The sequence below is a fragment of the Prunus dulcis genome, chromosome 8, assembly GCF_902201215.1.
Source record: "Prunus dulcis chromosome 8, ALMONDv2, whole genome shotgun sequence".
Classification (NCBI taxonomy): Eukaryota; Viridiplantae; Streptophyta; class Magnoliopsida; order Rosales; family Rosaceae; genus Prunus; species Prunus dulcis.
This window is the reverse complement of record NC_047657.1, coordinates 1,784,157-1,805,887: the sequence shown is the minus strand read 5'-3', so window position 1 is coordinate 1,805,887 and position 21,731 is coordinate 1,784,157. Positions and strand designations below refer to the sequence as shown.

Here is a 21,731-nt window from a genome sequence, read left to right as displayed (position 1 = left end):
AATGGAAACATACCATTTCTTGTACCAAGTCATGGATCTATATCTGATAATGCTTCTCTATAGATTTAAGGCTTCTCAACAGCTAAGAGTGAAAACTCTCTGAACTATTTAGAATCCTTATCAGATATGTGGATGCATGACTTGATACAAAAATGACATGCACAATTGTTTGTTAAGAGTCTAAAGATCCTGGTTGATGCAGTCGATTGTGGCTTCGTGACGACATTGCTCATGTGCTCATGAACAATATGGTAAGAATTTATTTATATAGATATAAGACCAAATTGGAAACAAACTATGACTTCTTTTAGCAAGATATTAGACAAAATCAGCTTACTTTCATTGCTTACTTCTTATGTGGTATCTTTTGTAATGGTTTTCCTTTCTTAATCTCATTTCAATTCTCTGGAAAAACAGTAGGCATTATCGGCTTGGGAAGAACTGGCAAAATTAAAGCTTCGCCTCAGACTGTTGCATTTTGATTGTTGTGTGAATCTCTGATCACTTCTGAAGAGACCAACGACATTGTCAAATGTTGATGTCATCGATGCTTTGGGTCCTGTGTTCTCATTAGCACTGGAAGAGGTTCTCATGGTAATGAACCTCAGCGTCTGCACTGCTGGATATTTATAAGAATGAACCAACCACAAGTTCCTGATCAGCAATGTAATACTGTGGCGGATTTAATTTGTTTCAGTCAGTTTTATAAGCAACGGAAGCTCGTTATAGTCCAGAAATAGCAATATTTTCTCTGCAAAACAGAATTTGAGAACATGTCAATCCTCTTTAGCTGCTTTAGGATTGATTGGTGGTGTTTTAGAAATCAGAGAAGGAAGCTGTCACGGAAAACAGAGAGTATTTCATTTCTATTTGACATCAAAACATTCTAATGATTCTTTTAATAAACTGGCCAACCTAAGAACTATGTTAGGACAAATTATGACTACAAAATCTACAAACTACTGCAACTAAAGGATTTTCAGGCCCCCAATCAACAAGACGGTCCTAGCTAGTCTGTTACAAACTGCACTGAAATTCTCTCTCAAATCTGAGGTTACTCAATCTATTATGAGCTACTAATCCTTGCCAAAGTGGCTCTTGGGGGTCAAATATTGTACATCCTCGAGTTCAAGACTGGGCCGAAGACCACAAAAATTTGGGATTTCTTCAGAATCATCAGGAAAAACAGGCAAAAGGTTCACTCTTGGTTTGCTTGCTGGCAACACAGGAAGTGGCGCTTCACCTTTAAGAATCCTCGCTGCTTCCTTCATTGTTGGCCTCCTCACATGGTTTGGGTGCACACAAGCAAGTCCAGTCATCAGCGTTCTTTCCATCTCTACCATATTGAACTTCCCCATCAATCTCCGATCAGCAGCTTCAATCAGTTTCCCATTTTCCCACATGCCCCAAACCCAATCAACAACCACTGTTCCATCATCCTCCACCGGCTTTCTCCCTGTTGCCACCTCTAACACCACCACACCAAAGCTATAAACATCAGTTTTAACAGTTGGAACACCTGAATAAACATATTCAGGAGCAAGATATCCCATTGTCCCAGCTGGTATAGTTGCGTCTCTTGCAATGGAACTATGTTCGTACACTTCTGCTAGACCAAAATCCCCAAGTTTAGCATTAAAATCTGCATCAAGCATTATGTTGCAAGTCTTAACATCTCTATGTATTATTTGCCTCTCACACTCCTCGTGAAGGTATGCAAGAGCAGAAGCAACTCCAAGAACTATATTAAGTCTTTGCTTCCAGGATAGAACAACAGAGGAATTGAAGCTTTTGTGGAGAATTTTGTTAAGGCTTCCATTTGGCATGAGCTCATATACCAGGACTAACTCATTACCCTCACAGCACCATCCATGAAGCTGAACCAGATTCTTGTGTCGCAAACAACCCACCATAGTTGCAAACTCAGTAGTAAAAGGACTCCGCAGATAACCAATCTTATCAGCCCTCTCAAACCTCTTGACTGCCACTTCTCCACCAGATGGCAGAGACCCTTTATAAACCTTAGCTGATGCCCCTTCCCCAACAACTCTGTTTCGGTTAAATCCCCTTGTAGCTGATCTTATCTCTGCAAGTGACAAACTTGTTGGAACTCTTTTTGCCTCAACTCTACAAGTTTGGCCTTCTCTGCTCCTTCTGGCAATGACCTTTCTCCTCTTCACACACATAAAACAAATAACAAAAAGAAATGCAAATATAGAGAAGAGAAATGCAGCTAAACCTCCCAACCCAAGAGCCATCTCCACCATCTTTGTTTTTCTTTCATGAGAAAGATCAACAAGGCCGCTGTTGATACTTGAATCTTCTGGTGAAGAGCACATGAAACAGTCCCCTTCTTCAACAGCATTCATAGGAATCCCAGGTGGAAGAGACCCAAAAGTCTTGAATTTCCACCTGTCAACAACGTGAATTGAAGAGCCCTGCCCATTAGAAGCAGAAAACCCAACACGCATGAACTCCTTGAATTGCTTGGAGAGATCAATCTGAGCAACAAGGAGAGGAGTTGGAGGCCTCGTTGACGAATACCCGACCCAAACCCGGATCATCTTGATTGCATCTCTGTACTCAATCCAAGCAGTAATCTCTCTCCCACTTATCAAATCAATTCCTTTTGAAACAACGTCAACAGAAGCTACAGAAACAACTGTGTTTACATCAATGCCAATATGGTTCCCATTGATGTCACCAACCATAGGGTCAAATCTGGTATCAAATTCCACAGCAAAGAATGATTCTTTTGAAGCTGACGTTGGCTCTGGAAGGCCCATGTACCCTCTAGAGGAACTGAGAGAATCCACATCAGGGGTGATAACAAAGGCAATGCCATCTCCACAAGAACACAATTGGGAACTTTGTGTGATTGAGAAAGAGAAGCGGCACAAGAAAGAAGCAGTGGCATTGGTTTTAGAATCAAGAAACCGAATTGGGTAGGCATAAAAGGCTCTTCCAATCCCAGAAGTAGTAGAAGAAGAAGAAGAAGAAGAGGGGCAGGTGGTGAGTGAGTGAGTGAGGCTAATGGCATTGTTGTTGATGTAAGCGTCACCTGAGAGCGTGACATTGTTTGTTGCAGGCGAGAATGGGACAGAAATTGAAGGGCATATGTGGTTAACGAAGAGAACGAAAAGGACCCAGATGAGAAAAGGATGAGATGAATGCATTACTGTAAACCAAACGGGAACATAGCAACTTTCTCGGAAAAGAAAAAGGAAACAAGATTTTCCTCCCTTCTTTGTATCTGAATTTCTGTGGATGCTTGACCCAATCTTGATACTTGAAGTTTAACGCGTTGCAGACAGGGGAGAGAGGGAGAGGGAAAAGAAACCCATTTGATTGATCAGGAAATACCCAAATTGAGTCCAAGGCCTGACTGTGTTAAAAAAGTGTTGGTCTAGGGGCACTATGGGTGTGTGAAGAAATTTGTTGGGTGGCATTAGCATGTCCTGGGTTTTACACTTAAAGATTAACCAAATTAGCAGCACTAATGATCTGCAGATTAAAGTCGGTAAAGTAAATTGCTGCATATTATTGACAATTGAAAAACAAAAAAGAAAAGAGCCCCAAATATGAAACCATTCATAAATTGTAATTTGGCTCCAAATCATAAGTCCTACAATGATTATGAGAAAAAGAACGGTCATTTGCTTGTTTTTTCTCAGCTAAGATCTTCTTGTTTCTATCAATCAAAAAATATAGTGTCAATATGTCCTTTTAGAATTCAAGGGGAACATGACAATTAGACCATCAATTCACTTTCATTTTTCCACAACTATCCAAATTTTTTTCACCTGATTATAACTTCATATTACTTTTCAACGCATTTTTCAATTCGAACTTTTTAAATCGTATCTCCCTACCGTATTGTTTTTCAAAATCAAAATCAAAATGGAAGTTTTATGGAGATAAAAATGAACATGCCATAAGCATAACATGACCTCCTTGGGAGATTTTCTATGAAATGTTCAAGCTTGTCAGTGTATGTGACTTAGATAAGACGTGTGGTATGCCTTATTTTGACATGTTTTCACCAGTACTTGGTTCTAGATTTTCCCTCTCCCACAAAATAATATTTCTATTTTCCACTCTTGATTCGACAAAACCCCAGATTTTTTGACAAATTTGGATTTCTTGAGTGATTGTGCAAGCACTAGAAGATGACCTCTTATGACCAAAAAGAAAGATGACCTCTGCAAAATCCTAATGTTCTTGGCTCCTCCTTGTCTCCCACTCTACATTCTCTCAGTTCAGTTTATTTCACAGAAAATTTTAGGGTTTCAACTTCCATGTTGGAGTTTTGAGCTACTTGCAAACTATGGTATGTTTCTTCGCCCACTACCAATTTGAATTTTGGCTACATTTTCCAATTAAATTTCATACTTTGCTTTTGAAAAGTTTTGATTTACTTGAATGGTCCTTCGTTATGTTAGTAGTAACTGTCTTGATGATTTTTTTTTAAGCCTGTTGAGAGTTTGAGGGAGTGATTATGGACTTTTTGGTCAGAAAGATTGCTTTTTGAAGTAGAGTTTTTGAGAGTGAAGTGGTGGGTGTTCTGGGGACCCTTTTACCTGTTGCATTTTGTTGCATTGGTCTCCTCCTTTTAGTTTTGTGGTCAGAAGAATTTTGCTTTTTATTGTGAAAGCGATAGATTTGGTTGTGTAACTTGAGACTGGGTTCCTAATAAGTCAATGTCATGTGCTGTGTGTTTGCTCTGTACCTTATTTAATAGGATCTTCTCTTCTGTTTACTGATTCATCCAATCTTCTTCCTTTTCATGTTCTCACATTATTGTAAACCTTTTTTTGGTTATAAAGAAGTGAAGCCCACATAGATAAAGCTAGAGGGTATGAGTCAAAAGATGGAGATAAAACTAGAGGGTATTAGTCAAAAGATGGAATAATGATGTTGGGGAGAAATCATTATGTCTCCCTTAAAAGCCATTTGCTTTGCCTATAAATAGGCATTATATTTGCTTGTAAACACACACGAATGAGAGAAGAGAATAGAGTGAGAGTTAGAGAGAAGAGAAAGAGTGAAGTCTATCTAAGGAGAAATTCTGTCAGTGTAAACACCACAAAGAGAAATATAATTCCATCCCAATATTACAGTGGTACTTCTCATACTCCGATTATTCTAGTTTTATAACTTCTTTTTTTTTTTTTTTAAGAACTTTCATATTGAGAATTGCGATAACATACTAAACTCACACACACTACACATATGCTAGGACTCGAACCCAGGGCCTTTCTTGGGGGAACAATTACTCCAAACCACCACACTAGTAGTCTTTTTTACTGGTAAACTTTTAAGTCTCTTTTTTTTGGTTGCTTCTATGCATCCAATTATTGAGTTGAGTATATATTGGGTTTGTGGTGTGTGATTGTTTGTTTTGTTATTTTGTGCTACTTATGGGAGCATATATTTTGCCTCCAATCGTGGCACGCCACATGGAAAAGAAGATTATTCTTTAAATTAATTAATTAAACCAAATTTATCGGCTAATTTTTAATTAATTGGGATAAATATATTAATTAATATGATATTATCTTTATTTAAAGAGATAATATCATTAATTAAGATATTATCCTAATAAAGAGAAGATAATATCATTTAATTCAGATATTCTCTTCTTAAGAGATAATATATTTAATTCGGATATTATCAAAGCCGACTCGATCCCTACGAAACCCTAGCCCTGAGGCTCCTATAAATAGACGACTTCATTCATCATTCAAGGTACTTCAGAAAACCTACTCCTTATACCCGAGAAAAATACCCGAAGCTCTCTCTCCCTCTCCACTCTCCATATTTTCTCCACACGGCTCCAGCCACCACACACGGCTCCGGCCACCCGGTTTACACCCTACATACAACTCCGTACCCTTTGCTTAGCTATTGTTTTCCTACAAACACTCAAACTAACTTAGGCATCGGAGGGCCTTTGGCCAACACCCCCCGGGTGTGGTCTATTTACTCCAATCTTTTTTACAGGAATCGAGGAAGAGAGAGAAGGAAGATCAAAGGTTGAAGGATCTAGAAGCGAATATTCTCCCGTGAGATTATTTGCACAAACATTTGGTGCTTTCATTGAGAGCACGAGTTATACTCAACGCGTGCTCAAGGAATCTGTTCCTCCTATTTTCCAATCCACCGAAGCCTTCCAAACAACCATGGTTGGAAGCAAGCGCACGAGGAGCAAAACCGCCGCTATGGCTCAATCCGTGACGGCCCAAAGCTACTCCTCCCACGATCCCACGATCGACATGGCGGCCCCACCCCCTCTCGCCGCCATGAACCCTCAGCAGCCACCCTGTGTGACTGAAACCACCGTGCCACCTGCCGGACTCGCAGTGAGGACCACCGCACCGGCCTCCGCCGCCGTCGTACCATCTCAAGGCCCCATGGCCGGACCTAGCCACCTTCATAGCACCACCGTTGAGCATGGTGGAACCTCACATCTAGTTGGGCTCACTACCACCGCCGACTTTGCCCCAATCTTGGAGCAACTTCAACCATTCCCTCCATTGCCTCCACGCTCGATGCATGCTCCCACGTACACATCCAATGAAACCCTAGCCTGTGTGCAATTGGGCTCCACACATTTCTCTCCTCCCGATCCACGAAGTCAAGTAGACCTTAATCTGAGAGTTGACCAGCTAACTCAGAGAATGGACGACCAAAACAATTTGATGAGGCAACTCCTCAACCAAATAAACTTGGCTCAAAACCTTGGCCTTGGACAACAGGGCGAAGAGAGAAGGATACACGAACGCGCCGATAGGCAGTTCGACGGGAACCAAGCAGGTCGAGTAGGAGTAACCGGACAAGGAAATGCGCAACAACGAGATCAGCTCGCGGACATGTCGCAAGCATCCGCAAGCCACACTCAGAGCAGACGAAGTTTTCCTTCCAGATTGAATTTAAGGACCAACGTGCGCGACAGGATAGGCCCAAGACCTGACATCCACGCTAGCCTGGGCCAGCAGGAAAACGTTCATGAAAGGCTAGGCTCCCAGGGAGGTCAACTTGATGGCCATCGAGACGAGGATCGAGAAGAAAGACGCTCTGCTGCTCGCTCGCAGAGAAACATTCACGAAAGGATAGGCCCCCAGGGAGGTCAACTCGACAATCATCACAATGAGGACCGTGAAGAAAGGCGCTCTGCTACTCGCTCTCGAAGAACCAATTCTCGTCCCCAAACTACTGGAAATCCCTCACAAGCGCAGTCCACCAACACTCCGCCTAGACAGCACAACCGAGAAGGTCGACCCTCGCAAGCCAATGAGGAAGTCAATCAACATCGTCTAAATCGCGAAGATCATCAACGTGACCGACTAGCCATGCGTGCAGAAGACGTTGAGAAGCTTGTGAATAACCGACTTCGAGACTTAAAGATTGGCGGAAATTTCGAAGATGCACTACGCATTGAGGTAGACCGAGCAAACTCCTCACCTTTCACCGTCAAAATTGAGCAGGCTGCTCCTCCGAAACGATTCTCAACTCCCTCTTTTACATGCTTCAAAGGGGATTCCGATCCCGAAAGCCATCTGAAGATTTTCAAGAGCCTTATGATCCTACACAAAACTGAAGATGCGCTAATGTGCAAGGTCTTTGCAATGACTTTAAGAGGAGCAGCTCAGGACTGGTTCCACACCCTGCCATCCGGATCGATCAGCAGCTTCATGGAGCTTGCTTATGTCTTCACCAAAGAGTACACTTCTTATCGGACGATCAAGAAGAACCCTGACCATCTGTTCAACGTGCAAAAGAAGTCCGATGAATCCCTCCGAGACTACATCAAGAGGTTCAAAGCAGAGAGGGCAAACATTGTAGGATGTGATGACCAAATTGCATCCTCCGCCTTCAAGAGAGGGTTGCCAATTGAATGTGAGCTGTATCGCGAGCTGACCATCTCTCCCTGCCAAACATTGATAGAAGTCTTTGCTACAGCAGAGCGCTACGCACTATGGGACGATGACCAGATTGCCGCGAAGAAGGCTGATCAAGCAGCTAAGCAGGCAAGCAAAGAGAACGGCAAGCGCAGATCACAGCCTCAGGAAGGTGCTCCAGCAATAGAGCAGTACACCAAGTTCACTATCCCGATACACCAGATCCTAGCTCAAGTAAATGACATGCCTTGGTTGAAAAAACCATCACCTTTAAAGGGAAACCTAACAAAAAAGGATACCAGTAGATACTGCACATTCCATGAAGGGTATGGTCATTATACAAACGACTGCTTCGCCTGGAAAAGGTACCTCGAAGATCTAGTCAGAGACGGCCATTGCACAGAATTCATCTCAAGGGGGGCCATTCAACAAATCAAGGATTGTGACGCAACTAACAATGAGCCTCCACGAAAAAAGCCATATGGATCAACACGATCCTAGCTCACTCTAAGAGCCCGGGCTGACCACCAGGGGCCAGAAGAGAAAAGCACGCGACTTTCGTCTTCCAAGCCGTCACTAGCTACCAAGTTATGGAAGACAAACCTTTCATCATCTTTCAATGGAAGGAAGTTCCAAGGCAATGGAATGCCCATCAACTCCAAGGGGACTATCCATGAAACTTTTCACCTATCAGCTGGGTTCTAAGCAGGCACCCAAGCTCCCTCACCTCCATTGAAGACAAGTTACTTTTGATGTTAGTCATGCAGACTCATCTTTTTTGCTTAATAAAGCAATGTAGTCACACAGACATCAATACAAGTTCAAGCTTATCTTTCCAATGGAGTGTTCACAAAAGCAATCAACACGTCTCCGGGCGTAGGCCAAATAGGCCACACTCACCGACATGTCTCCGGACGTTGGCCAAACGGGCCACACTCAACGACACGTCTCTGGACGTAGGCTAAACGGGTCACACTTATTGACACGTTTTCGAGTGTAGGCCAAACATGCTACACTCATCGACACGTCTCTTGACATAGGCCAAACGGGTCACACTCATGACACGTCTCCGGACGTAGGCGGACGTAGGCCAAACGGGTTATACTCATCGACACGTCTCCAGACGTAGGCCAAACGGGCCACACTCATCGACACATCTCTGGACGTAGGCCAAACGGGCCACACTCATTGACACGTCTCCGGATGTAGGCCAAACGGGTTATACTCATCGACACGTCTCCAGACGTAGGCCAAACGGGCCACACTCATCGACACATCTCTGGACGTAGGCCAAACGGGCCACACTCATTGACACGTCTCCGGATGTAGGCCAAACGGGTTATACTCATCGACACGTCTCCAGACGTAGGCCAAACGGGCCACACTCATCGACACATCTCTGGACGTAGGCCAAACGGGCCACACTCATTGACACGTCTCCGGATGTAGGCCAAACGGGTTATACTCATCGACACGTCTCCAGACGTAGGCCAAACGGGCCACACTCATCGACACATCTCTGGACGTAGGCCAAACGGGCCACACTCATTGACACGTCTCCGGATGTAGGCCAAACGGGTTATACTCATCGACACGTCTCCAGACGTAGGCCAAACGGGCCACACTCATCGACACATCTCTGGACGTAGGCCAAACGGGCCACACTCATTGACACGTCTCCGGATGTAGGCCAAACGGGTTATACTCATCGACACGTCTCCAGACGTAGGCCAAACGGGCCACACTCATCGACACGTCTCCAGATGTAGGTCAAACAGGCCACTATCATCGACACATCCCCAGACGTAGGCCAAACGGGTCACACTCATCGACACGTCTCTGGATGTAGGCCAAACTGGCCACTCTCATTGACACGTCTCCAGACGTAGGCTAAACATGACACAACTCAGAAACACTCAAGCATTTCACAAGACGCTATGCGAATTAAAGTTATTAAAAAAAAAAAACAACCACTGAAATTTCCATAGCAAAGTGATCAACCGGCCAAGTTCAACAAAAAGAAGATGGTCAAACAAGACCAATTATTCTAAACAGAGAGCAGACTACAAAAGCTGAAAAGAAATAAATGAGTCTTCATCTACTCCGAGACGCCAGCAGGAAATCCTTGATCTGCAGTCTCTTTCGCATCCGCCTAACCAGCCACGCTCTTAGCAGCTCTACCTACTTGATTCGCAACATCTTCCACCACCTCTTTTTTGAAGCAGGTGAAACGTTGCTTCCCTTTGTTTTTCCAAGGAAAGAATTGAGAAAAGACCAAGATCGCCAACCTGACGGATTTAATCAACCAGCTCAGCACAAGTGGATGGACTTGACAGAAAGTTCGTCTTGAGCAAATCAGGCATGCCTGCATCCCCTGCAGGGATGGACTTGTCCACCTTGGGATTAGCCGCTGACGTTGCAGAAGAGCCCTCGACCCGAACAGATGACTCTCTCGTCTTCTGGGCCGCCGCCATCCTCACCTCCAAATGAGCCAACGACGCTGAATCTACTCCATGCTTGACTGCTCATGACTCAACTACTGGATCATGATGGTTGGGTAGATGAGAAGACCTCCCAGTTCGACCTTCATCCTTTAACTGGTGTAGACGACCGAACTTCGAAGAAGAATATCTGCATCTCATTGCCTCACAGCAGGTGAACTAGATCTCGCACGGACTACTTTACGGAGCAGATCACGGTCTCCAAGCTTGTCTGCAGGAAGCTTGAGTGGAACATCCCAAATATTGCGCATATCGCCAATCTGATTGCTATCTGCACCAACGAGATGTTTAACCCTAGCTGACGACGGGGGAACAGCTTCTACCTAACTCTTCTCAATAGAAGGGATCCTTGGCTTCTTCCTTAATGGTGACACATCCTTCGCACGCGAAGTCGCAACTTCATTTATTGAAGACTTGACATCAGCCTTCCTTCTTTAGGGGGTCCGGCAGAACACTCCTCCTACCCACCCAGTAGATCAACATAGACTGGACCATTCTGCTTCCATCCCTCAACACCTTGGGCAGGGGGCATAGCACCAACTTTTTTTCGATACTCGCTCAACAGCAACCAGCGGCCACCGCCGCCAGTCACAACATCAACCAGCCTAGTCCCACCCAGCTGGTCCTCACCGCGAAAAAGAGAAGACAAAGAAAATATATCTTAGGATGCACAGCAACTCCTCTCTTCGACAAGCAGTACAAATTCTCCAAGATCTTTCTCAAGCTAGAAAGTAGAGAAGTTAAGTTTGCGATGTGACACAAAGTGAAGAGTAGCCCTGTATTTATACAAGTTGGACAACCCAGGTCAAGAAGGAATCGCAAGCTCATTCCTACTAGGAATCCAACTCCAACAATAGTCAGAAGCCTACACCAATTGGGAATTCGATCTGCAAAAGGAGTCCAACTCATAGAAGAAAGCCCAAACACAGGTGGAGAGTCCGAAAAAAATAATTTCATCTCCTACCTGCCACACAAGCGCCACGCAGAAGCTGGGGGGCATTTGTGGGAGCATATATTTTCGTCTCCAATCAGGGCACGCCACGTGGAAAAGAAGATTATCTCTTAAATTAATTAATTAAACCAGTTTATCTGGCTAATTAATTAATTGGGATAAATATCTTAATTAATATGATATTATCTTTATTTAAAGAGATAATATCATTAATTAAGATATTATCCTAATAAAGAGAAGATAATATCATTTAATTCAGATATTATCTTCTTAAGAGATAATATCATTTAATTCAGATATTATATTCTTAAGAGATAATATAATCAATTCGGATATTATCAAGTCCGACTTGATCCCTACGAAACCCTAGCCCCGAGGCTCCTATAAATAGACAACCTCATTCATCATTCAAAGCTCTCTCTCCTTCTCCACTCTCCATATTTTCTCCACACGGCTCTAGCCACCCAGTTTACACCCTACATATAACTCCGTACCCTTTGCTTAGCTATTGTTTTCCTACAAACACTCGAACTAACTTAGGCATCGGAGGGCCTTTGGCCAACACCCCCGGGTGTGGTCTATTTACTCCAATCTTTTTTACAGGAATCGAGGAAGAGAGAGAAGGAAGATCGAAGGTTGAAGGATCCAGAAGCGAATATTCTCCCGTGAGATTATTTGCACAAACACTACTAATCTACAAACAGGGGAGAAACATGCTAACGTTAACTCTGAGTTGTTGCAGATGACTGTTTGTCAAACGTGTGATGATGGTGACAGACGCTATGAAGATGCTTTGATCTACTGTGAAGAGTGCCTGAATTATGCTATTGATCTGTATTGTTTCCATTTTTCTTTTGTTTGTGTGTTCTTTTTTTTCTTTATAATTCAATGAAAAAGAAGTGACATTACTGTGATTTATATACCACATTATCCTGAAATAATCTCCATTTCCTGGTTATTGAAGTCTGAATTTTGTCCTTAAGAGTTAGTTGTTCGAATGCAAGATGCATGCATAAAGGGGTTTTATCCCAAGTGATCTCTGAACTTTTCATAATTTTTTATATGGGTCTTTATAAAAGGGTTTTATCCCAAGTGATCTCTGAACTTTTCATAAGTTTTTATATGTGAGTCTTTAAACTTCTAAATCAATCAATGGGTCCGTAATTTTTTGTTCCACTCATTAATTTGATCCATATAGTTACATTCCGTCAAAATATTCATTAAAATTGGTCGCATATTCGCTAAAATTGGTCACCTAATGGCACGTGACACACTTTAAAGTGTTATTTTCGTCAAATATAACATGTTCACTAATGAAAAGAAAAGGTAAATGTTACTTATTTTGCTCAACAAGGCTATTTGCTCTCCAAATTATATGTAATTCAAACGTAAAATCCTAAATAGAGAGAAGATGGTCTTGTTGATAAAAAAAAAAAATGTGAGTTTGAGAACTAAGATGACTTATATTTTGATGAAATACTCTTTTAAGTTGGTAAGTTTTGTCAGAATTTGACTAGAAGGACCAAATTGATGTGTAGACCAAAAGATGAAAAACCATAGGAATTGAGGACTTCAAAAAAGTTCAGGGATCACATATGACAAAAACCGCCACTGTAATGATGGTGAAAGTTGAAGTTGGATTAGTTCTTGAAATCAAACTTTAAAATATAAGAGCACACAAAATGACTTTTTCAAATTCTATGAAATCTTAGCTGAATGAATTCTCAATTTTTCCCTTTTTAAATGATTTTGCATGGATTGGTGATTAACTGATGGCTCTTTTTCTTTTTTCTTTTTTAAATTTATATATTTCTATCCAGCTCTTGCCTTGATCTGCCAGCAGAAAATATTTTGATGAAGATATTGTTGGAATTTTAAAAGGTTTTAAAAATTTAACCATTTTATTTATTTAATTATTTTGGCTGTTTTATTTTATTTATTATGGGGGTTATAAATATTTAATATTTAGGTTTTATTTCTGGTTGGTGAATGCCTTAATTTTATGGTTGGTGGACTTTTATGGTTGGTGAAGGTTACATGTTTTTGGATGCCTATAAAAGGCCACTCCTCCTTCACATTTGAGAAACACACAGAAACACACATATACACACAATACACACAATAACACACAATACATTATCAGAATATCACATACACATTCTAATTCTCTCCTTGTCTACTTTTACATATATTCTCTACTTTATATTATTATTATTTTGGGCAATGGTTATGTGACTTGGATACCTATATCTGTCTGTGAATGTGCTCATAGCGGATCTTGAGTTTGTGTACAAGGGGTCGTATCTTGGAGTCTTGTAGACCGTTAGTACCTGCACATAGGGAGGCTACAAAGGCTTTAGGACAGCGTCTTTGACGTGCTTCACCGTACCAAACTCACCTTCTTACTTATTATTTATTTTCCTTTTACTTACCTATTTATTTGTTTTCTTCAATTTTATTATACCTTCAAAACTTTCCAATTTGTTTATATGTTATTTATAATATAAATATTTTGTATTTGGCTTTACGGAAAGAGGAAAACTATTATTTTTTATAACAATCTAAAGCCTTTGTAAGTTAAAGTTGTTTTCTTCCCGTATTCCTAGCTTTAATATCTTTTAACTCTTTGACTGAAGCTTTTGCATTTGTATTGGATTTTCAAAATGAAAATTACGATTTATTTTGGGTATATATAGTTTGAAGCTTTCATATTGTCTATACAATTTCAACTGCTTTAAATATTGTTGGTACATTTATATGTTTATAATTTGTTGCTAACGTTTGGGAAATTACTGCTAGTGTTTGAAAATAAAACCTACCGACTAATTTATGTGGTATTATTATTATAGCTCAACGTATTATTATTTTATGTGGTGTGTCCGTTTTCTACAGCACAATTGTTTTTAAAATATATTTCAGAATCTTAAAATTGTTAATAGCATTCAAAAGCTAATTAATGACCATTGAAATAATGGAAAATATATATATTGAAGTGAGCTATGTTTTTCTAAGCTACTGTTTGTTTTAAATAGCTTCTATTGTTTCATTACGGATTACTTTATTATTACTCATTAATCAATTTACGTTGAAACATCCAATATTGAATGGTTGAAGTGTTTAAAACCGAAACGTTGAAGTGTTTCAAAATCTTTGGTCTATTTTTCCTTTTAATTGAAATTTCAAAGCAAATATATATATATATATTTAGAACAAGTATATATATTTGATTTTATTGTGTTGGGCCTTTTTACATTGCCTTCATTCATTTTGGTTGCCATCAATCTTCTTTTATATAACGGTCCCTTATTTTTTTTGTTGGACTTAATATCATTTTATTGTTCTTACTTTTGGAAGTCCTTCATACCAACGTGAGAAGCAATTATAATATATTCTTAGCACTAAAGTTTAGTGTTTGAAATTACTGTTTTAATGTTGGGTTTTTATACACTATCTTTATGTGGTTTAATGCATTATGAAGGAATAAAGCATTATTGGTCAACAGACAATTAAGTTTTCTTTTATGAAGATAAATTTGATTTGAATATTCAATTGTTGCATCCTTGCAAATCTGTGTAGTATACTACTTACTTTGGTTTCAAATTCTTGAAAGAAAAAAGGTGCAAACAGTTTTTTTTAGTTTAATTCTGAATTCAAAATCTAATATTGCGTCAGTTTTAGATTTGGCCTATCTGTGTATTCAATTTTTATATTAATTCTTATTTTCATTTATATCTATTAATTTTTGGGAAAACGTGCAGAGAGTTTATGTGATATTATTGCAAGTTTTATTGAGCCTAATTATTCTTTATTTTGATGGCTGTCATTGCTTTGAATTTGGGAGAAAAACTTACAGTTTTTTTTTGCAAGATAAATGTATCACTTTAACACCTTGGACGTTAGCTCCTTTTGATTCCAGAATTAGTTAATTGCTCTTAACTTCTTTTGGAAGCTTTTGCATTTCACATTCAATTACGAGATTTTATTTCTTTTTTTAATTTATGCAGCTTTAGTTTCAAAACTTTAATGTCAATTTCATGACATTTAGAGCTTTTATTTTGGCAGTAAAATTGTTGATATTGTTAGGTGATTATTGCCTTTAATGTTCTAATCATTTATGCAATTTAATTACATCTTTGTTTTAATGCCTTGGATTCTTTTTAAAGTTTCCAACGCCTATATATTTCGATTGTGCAATCCTTCATATTAGTTACTTGAGTTAATCTTGATACAAATATATTGAGTGAACTAATGTTCTTTTGATTATAAAGTCTTGACAGCTGCCACATTGAGTTAATTGCCATGAAGTGTACATTGTGGAATCCTCTTGAGAAAACTGAAATGAAATAATAAATTATATCACTATAAGTGGCATTAATTTTGAGTTTTGGTGTAAGGCTTTCAAACCCTAAATTTTTGAGGCATTTTTTTCTTTTGAGGCTTTGGATGGTTTTGTTGTATTTACAATGACTATCAAGATGATTGTGAGTACATATCTTATGAATTTAAAATTAAATAAATTTTGGTACAATCTTCATATATTTTGAGAATTCCCTAATTTGTGGGGGTTGAGTTTTTCCTTAACTATGTGGGTATTTGTTGGAATTTTTGTGGGTATTTCAAATACAAAATTAATATCAATACTTATTTTTTAAAATTTAATATTCCAGTTTTTGAGTGATTTGATTACCTCTTTAAAACTGAAGTTATTTTGTACATTTATTATATAAGTTTTCATATCTCCTTTATTCAGATTTATTCTATTTTAATTAACGCTCAATGCTTATGTTATTTGTGTTTCGATAATTATTAATATTTTTATTTTAAAACGTGTGGACCAATTTGTGGAAGTTGAATTTTCCTAAATGGGAACTTTAGTAATGTAATTTAATTTGTTAGTAACATTAAGCAATTTTTGCTTTTATACTGGAAAATATTAGATTCATTTCCTTCTCTCTTTCCCATATTTTTGTGTATTTTCAATTTCTTTATGCTCTCATGGGAAAGATTCATTTAGTGACATAATACTTTTTATATTTTATTGGCAAACATACTGTGTCTGTATGAAATTTGTTTCATTATGCAAGTTTATTATGAGACTAATTTATCTTCAATTTGATACAAAAATATTTGCAACTAATGATGATTTTGGCATAAAATTTTGGTAGAGACTTCTTATTGTCTTATAGGTTCATATTGAGAATCGACAAGATACAATTTCAACTTGGATATGTGATCATGATTTCAACCATTTGGAGTGCACAAAAGGGAGTAAGGGTATCCTGAAATACTCAGTGTTTATAGTTAAATTTATTTAATGAATTAATTGTTATATTGTTGTTCATAAGTGGTAGCAGGGGTACTCAAAGTTTCATGGACTTGAGAGGTACTCTTGATCAGAAGATTTAATGTATGATGTATTTCCATTATACTTAACTGTATACCAATGCGTATTTAATTTCCAATTATACTGAGGTGAAATCCATTAATTATTTGTGTGCAAGATTGTGTAGGAAATATTTTAATAACATGCAGGTTTAAAGCACGCTAAAATGGAGAACAAAGACATGACCTACATTATATATGCCTTGTGAAGGCTAGTTTTGATATGCATGCCTCGTGGAGGAGGCTATTAATGCAAAATGTCGAGGGGGATGTGCTTAAGCCCATAAGGGAGTCACCTAGGGAGGTAACCCAACTTCTGTGATTGGAGATCCCATGAAGGAAGTTCAATGTGGTAGAAACAATCCATATTGCGTGACTCATATAGCACTCATAAAACTATGGAGATATCCTTGAGATATTCTTCTGCTCATCCCTAAGGCAAAAGTGCTATTTTATGTGACGTTAGGAAGGGATTTATCCCTGAATGAGTTTCGAGGCGGGCAAACTCCCACAGGGTGCAGGTCACATGTACTCTTGGAGAACTCACCTAAGTGAGAGACGTCGTGAGGCCGCGACTATGAGAATTGGGCTATTCTCTAGTAACTCTCATGAGAATCAAGATTAGCGCATGGCCATAAATAGCGCTACCCCGCATCCAAGTCTCAACTAATACTATGTGTGGGATATGTTGAAGTTTGATCAAAGGTGCCGAGTTCAATACTGTGTACACTCAGGTTCCTCAAATGGAGACTATCATCACTAAGTGAAGGTTCAAGCCCGGAAGGCACCTACACCTATTACATATTATTATATTGCCCATATATATATTATATATTTTTCACTGTTTTTTTGTCATGGTAAAATTTTGAAAACCTTGTGGGGGATTGTTGGAATTTTAAAAGGTTTTAAAAATTTAACCATTTTATTTATTTAATTATTTTGGCTGTTTTATTTTATTTATTGTGGGGGTTATAAATATTTAATATTTAGGTTTTATTTCTGGTTGGTGAATGCCTTAATTTTTTGGTTGGTGAACTTTTATGGTTGGTGAAGGTTGCATGTTTTTGGATGCCTATAAAAGGCCACTCCTCCTTCACATTTGATATACACACAATAACACACAATAACACACAATACATTATCAGAATATCACATACACATTCTAATTCTCTCCTTGTCTACTTTTACATATATTCTCTACTTTATATTATTATTATTTTGGGCAATGGTTATGTGACTTGGATACCTATATCTGTCTGTGAATGTGCTCATAGCGGATCTTGAGTTTTTGTATAAGGGGTCGTATCTTGGAGTCTTGTAGACCGTCAGTACCTGCACGTAGGGAGGCTACAAAGGCTTTAGGACAGCGTCTTTGACGTGTTTCACCGTACCAAACTCACCTTCTTATTTATTATTTATTTTCCTTTTACTTACCTATTTATTTGTTTTCTTCAATTTCATTATACCTTCAAAACTTTCCAATTTGTTTATATGTTATTTATAATATAAATATTTTGTATTTGGCTTTACGGAAAGAGGAAAACTATTATTTTTTATAACACTAAGGATCCTAAGGAACAATGCTTTCGTTTGTGTGTTGAAAAGTACAACTTTATTCATAAATCCCGTCCCACTTTTTCATGGTAAAAAAAACTTTAGCTGTACAGACTTCCTCATGAAGATGATTTTAAAAGAATGTGACTGTAATTAATCAGCTTCTCAGTGCTAATCAGTACCATAAATGAGAAATTAATTCTCTAATTCGTTGTTGACTCGGGTTCTTGCTTAATTACATCAACAAATGAGTCACTGTGGTTTAACAAACATGCAGTTTTACTAGCTTGCTAGGACGTGAAACAATATAAGCCAGTCATTATTGAAAATCTTGAAAAGAAAATATGGAAAACATTCTAAATATATAAGAAGGAAGATTCAGAGCATGTTCTCAATCTATCTTTTTCTTCTACTTGGTAATGTCACCTTCATTGCTTTCAGGACCAGCCAAATCGACCTAAGAAAAGTTGATTTTGTTCGAGAAAAAACTCGAGGCTGTATTCACGAATTAAACTCATGTGATGGATACACACACACATATATATATATATAGTTCTATTATTTATTTGCAGCAACATACTGATTCTTTTATTTTTATTGTCCGTAAAATTATATTATCATCACCAAGATCACACTCTTGGGAATTCAGACGATTACCCTAAAACCTTTATTTTGAGAGTTGCATTTAATTTCAGGACAAATCTATTAGCTAGGAAGTTTTGACTCCTCAACATGTATGAGTTTTTAGAGCTATTCCACCGCAAGGGTTTAGCCTAGGCAAGAGGGGGTCTAGGCCCAGAAGGAAGCTCCAGCGCGGAAGATCTAGCTTGGGCAAGGCGTGGGACTCACGAGCTCGGGCAAGCCCACGGGGAGATCTAGCTTGTCCTATTGCCTTTGGGCAGCTGACGTCAGCGCTTGACACCAATATTGCATCAGCGCTGCCAGAAACCAACGGCTACAAGCCACGTGGCTTCTCTTGAAGGCTCCGATCTGAAAATCTCATCCAATCCAACAACTACCCATTTTTTGGCTAAAAAAATTGAAATTTTTTTGTAAAAAATATCAAGAAATTAAGGAAAAATTTTCATAAATACATACCAATATTATTCACTTTCCACCCCAAATCTTCATACAAATTCTTCTCCTTCCAATATTTTTCACTTTCCACACCAAATTTTCTACTACTAAATTTCATTTGTGTAAAAATACAAATGGCCTCTTCCATCGAAGCCAGAGGCTTGTGGACAAACATTCGAAGTGGTCAAAATCTTGGTGACAAGGTAAAAAAAATTTAATTTTTGTTTTATTCAATTTAATGTCATTTTGTTTGATATTTTCTTGCATTTTTAATTTCATTTTTTAATAGATTATTCAAGGCAAAACAAAAAAAATAAAAACCATTACACATGACTCTCCTCCAGTGAACAATGCCCACAGTCGGTTCCCGTAGTGTGTTCTATGTCGGAAATAATGACACTATTACGTCTTTCGAAGGAAAATACTCTCCCATGTCTTGATATGATGGAGCCGCCTACGCCAATGATTGAGTCGTTCTTGTACACGATTATGTCGGACTATGAGGACCAGGAGTATTTCAATTGTATGATGAGTGAGATGTGAATTTTATAATAAATATGGACACGTGGCAAACGAAAATCTTATCCGAAAATTTTATCTGAAATTTGAGATGTGAATTTTATAATAAATATGGACACGTGACAACCAAAAATCTTATCCTAAAATTTTATTCAAAAATCTTATCTAAAATTTGAGATGAGAATTTTATAATAAATAGTGACACATGGCAACCAAAAATCTTATCAAAATTAATCATTTAAATATAAAAAATAAATAGAAAATAAATTAAAGTAAATAGTAATTGCCATTGCCCTTGCCCATAAAGGTGGAAACAAAATTGCAAGGGCTGTCACTATTTACGTGAATAGTGACAGCCATTGCCTTGCCCTTGCCCATAAAGGTGGAAATGCTCTTAGGGTTATATAATTTTGGCAGAAAAAGTCATGATATTAGAAAGCTGCAGCAGGATATGCCCCAGAACTCAAGTATATCCTTTAAGACAAGATAATACCTTATGAACTGGAGTAAGATGAAAGCTAAAGGAGCATATATGTTTGTGTTCTCAATGTCAATATATTCTTAAAGTTTTTTTTTTTTTTTCAACTCTCATAATATTCTATTCGAAATAAGGGCGGATCCACAAAGGGGTAAGAGGGGTCAATTGACCCCTGTAAGCCCGGAATCCACCATTGGAGGCGAAGATGTTGACTCCTTCAAATTGTCCATAAATTGCTTGATGGAATGCTCCAAAGGGCACAGCACAACAGGCATATTACTTTACTTCCACTTTCAACATTTAAGTAAATGTCTTTGTCCTTTTACTTTCATTTATTTTTATATTACTCCATTTACTTAATTTTACAATGTAAATAAGAAAGTACCCCCCATTTGGATTCAAATAAAAATACTAGAAAATCAAATTCCCACCAAATCAAAATATGAAAAACTAGTTTTAGTGCAAAATACTATTTAGACTAAAAATGATGGCTCATTAAGTCAATACATACTTCATACTAAAATCCCATAAAATCAAGTTTTCTTATTTGATGTGTAAAGAATAAAAGCCGCCAAAAATTATCTTGAGAAAATGATTATTTGAAAAACCATTTTTCATACTTAGCCAATATTTTTACACAAAATAATTTTTCATGTATGATATAAATGCATGAAGGGACCTAAGGTTAATCTAGATAAAAAGCCTTAGATGTTCAATCTACAAAGAGTTTTACAAGAATAACCTAACTCTTATGTATTGAAGAAATATTTACTTGAATAAGCTCCCCCTAAGATACTAATAAGGGTCCAAAGTTTGAAGCTAGAACCCAAAAGAAATGCAGATAAAGCCCAAAATCAAAACGATGACATTCCTAAAAAATAACGTAAATGCCCTAAAATGAGTAGGATTGCGCTAATGTATGCCAGTTCTTATGTCGAATAGGACGAGACTCCTTAGGAGGTGAAGAGGATTGCGCTAATTTTTTGGTTTATTATCACATTCTTAGAGATATTTCTAGTGTATTGCAATGTGTGTCTTTTTTTTGAAGTTGATGCAGCTCTCTTTGATAATGAACATGGGTATCTTGTATGGTTTTATCTATTAACTATGAATTAGAGTATTATCGTTTCATTTCGATGGGTCTATTTTATATATAAATTTTTTTAACATTTTACACGTTGACCCCTAAAATGAAAATTCCTAAATCCACCACTGATTTGAAACCTAATATCTGTTAGCTGAGCTTCTTTTCTTGGTAAAGAAATTAAGTAGAGGGAGGATCTACAAAAGTAGAAAATGATATCATATTATATGCGGAAGTTTGACACTATCATTGACAATTGTTTTGTTCTTTTTGCATCCCATTA

General features: G+C 38.2%; 1 protein-coding gene across 1 annotated transcript; it reads right to left on the bottom strand.

The window, feature by feature from the left end:
* Positions 1-914: 914 nt before the first annotated feature.
* LOC117636927 (L-type lectin-domain containing receptor kinase S.6) lies at positions 915-3,176 on the bottom strand. Its single transcript, XM_034371656.1, has one exon. The coding sequence runs from the start codon at positions 3,174-3,176 to the stop codon at positions 1,077-1,079; it is 2,100 nt and encodes a 699-aa protein (XP_034227547.1). The 3' UTR covers positions 915-1,076.
* Positions 3,177-21,731: the final 18,555 nt, after the last annotated feature.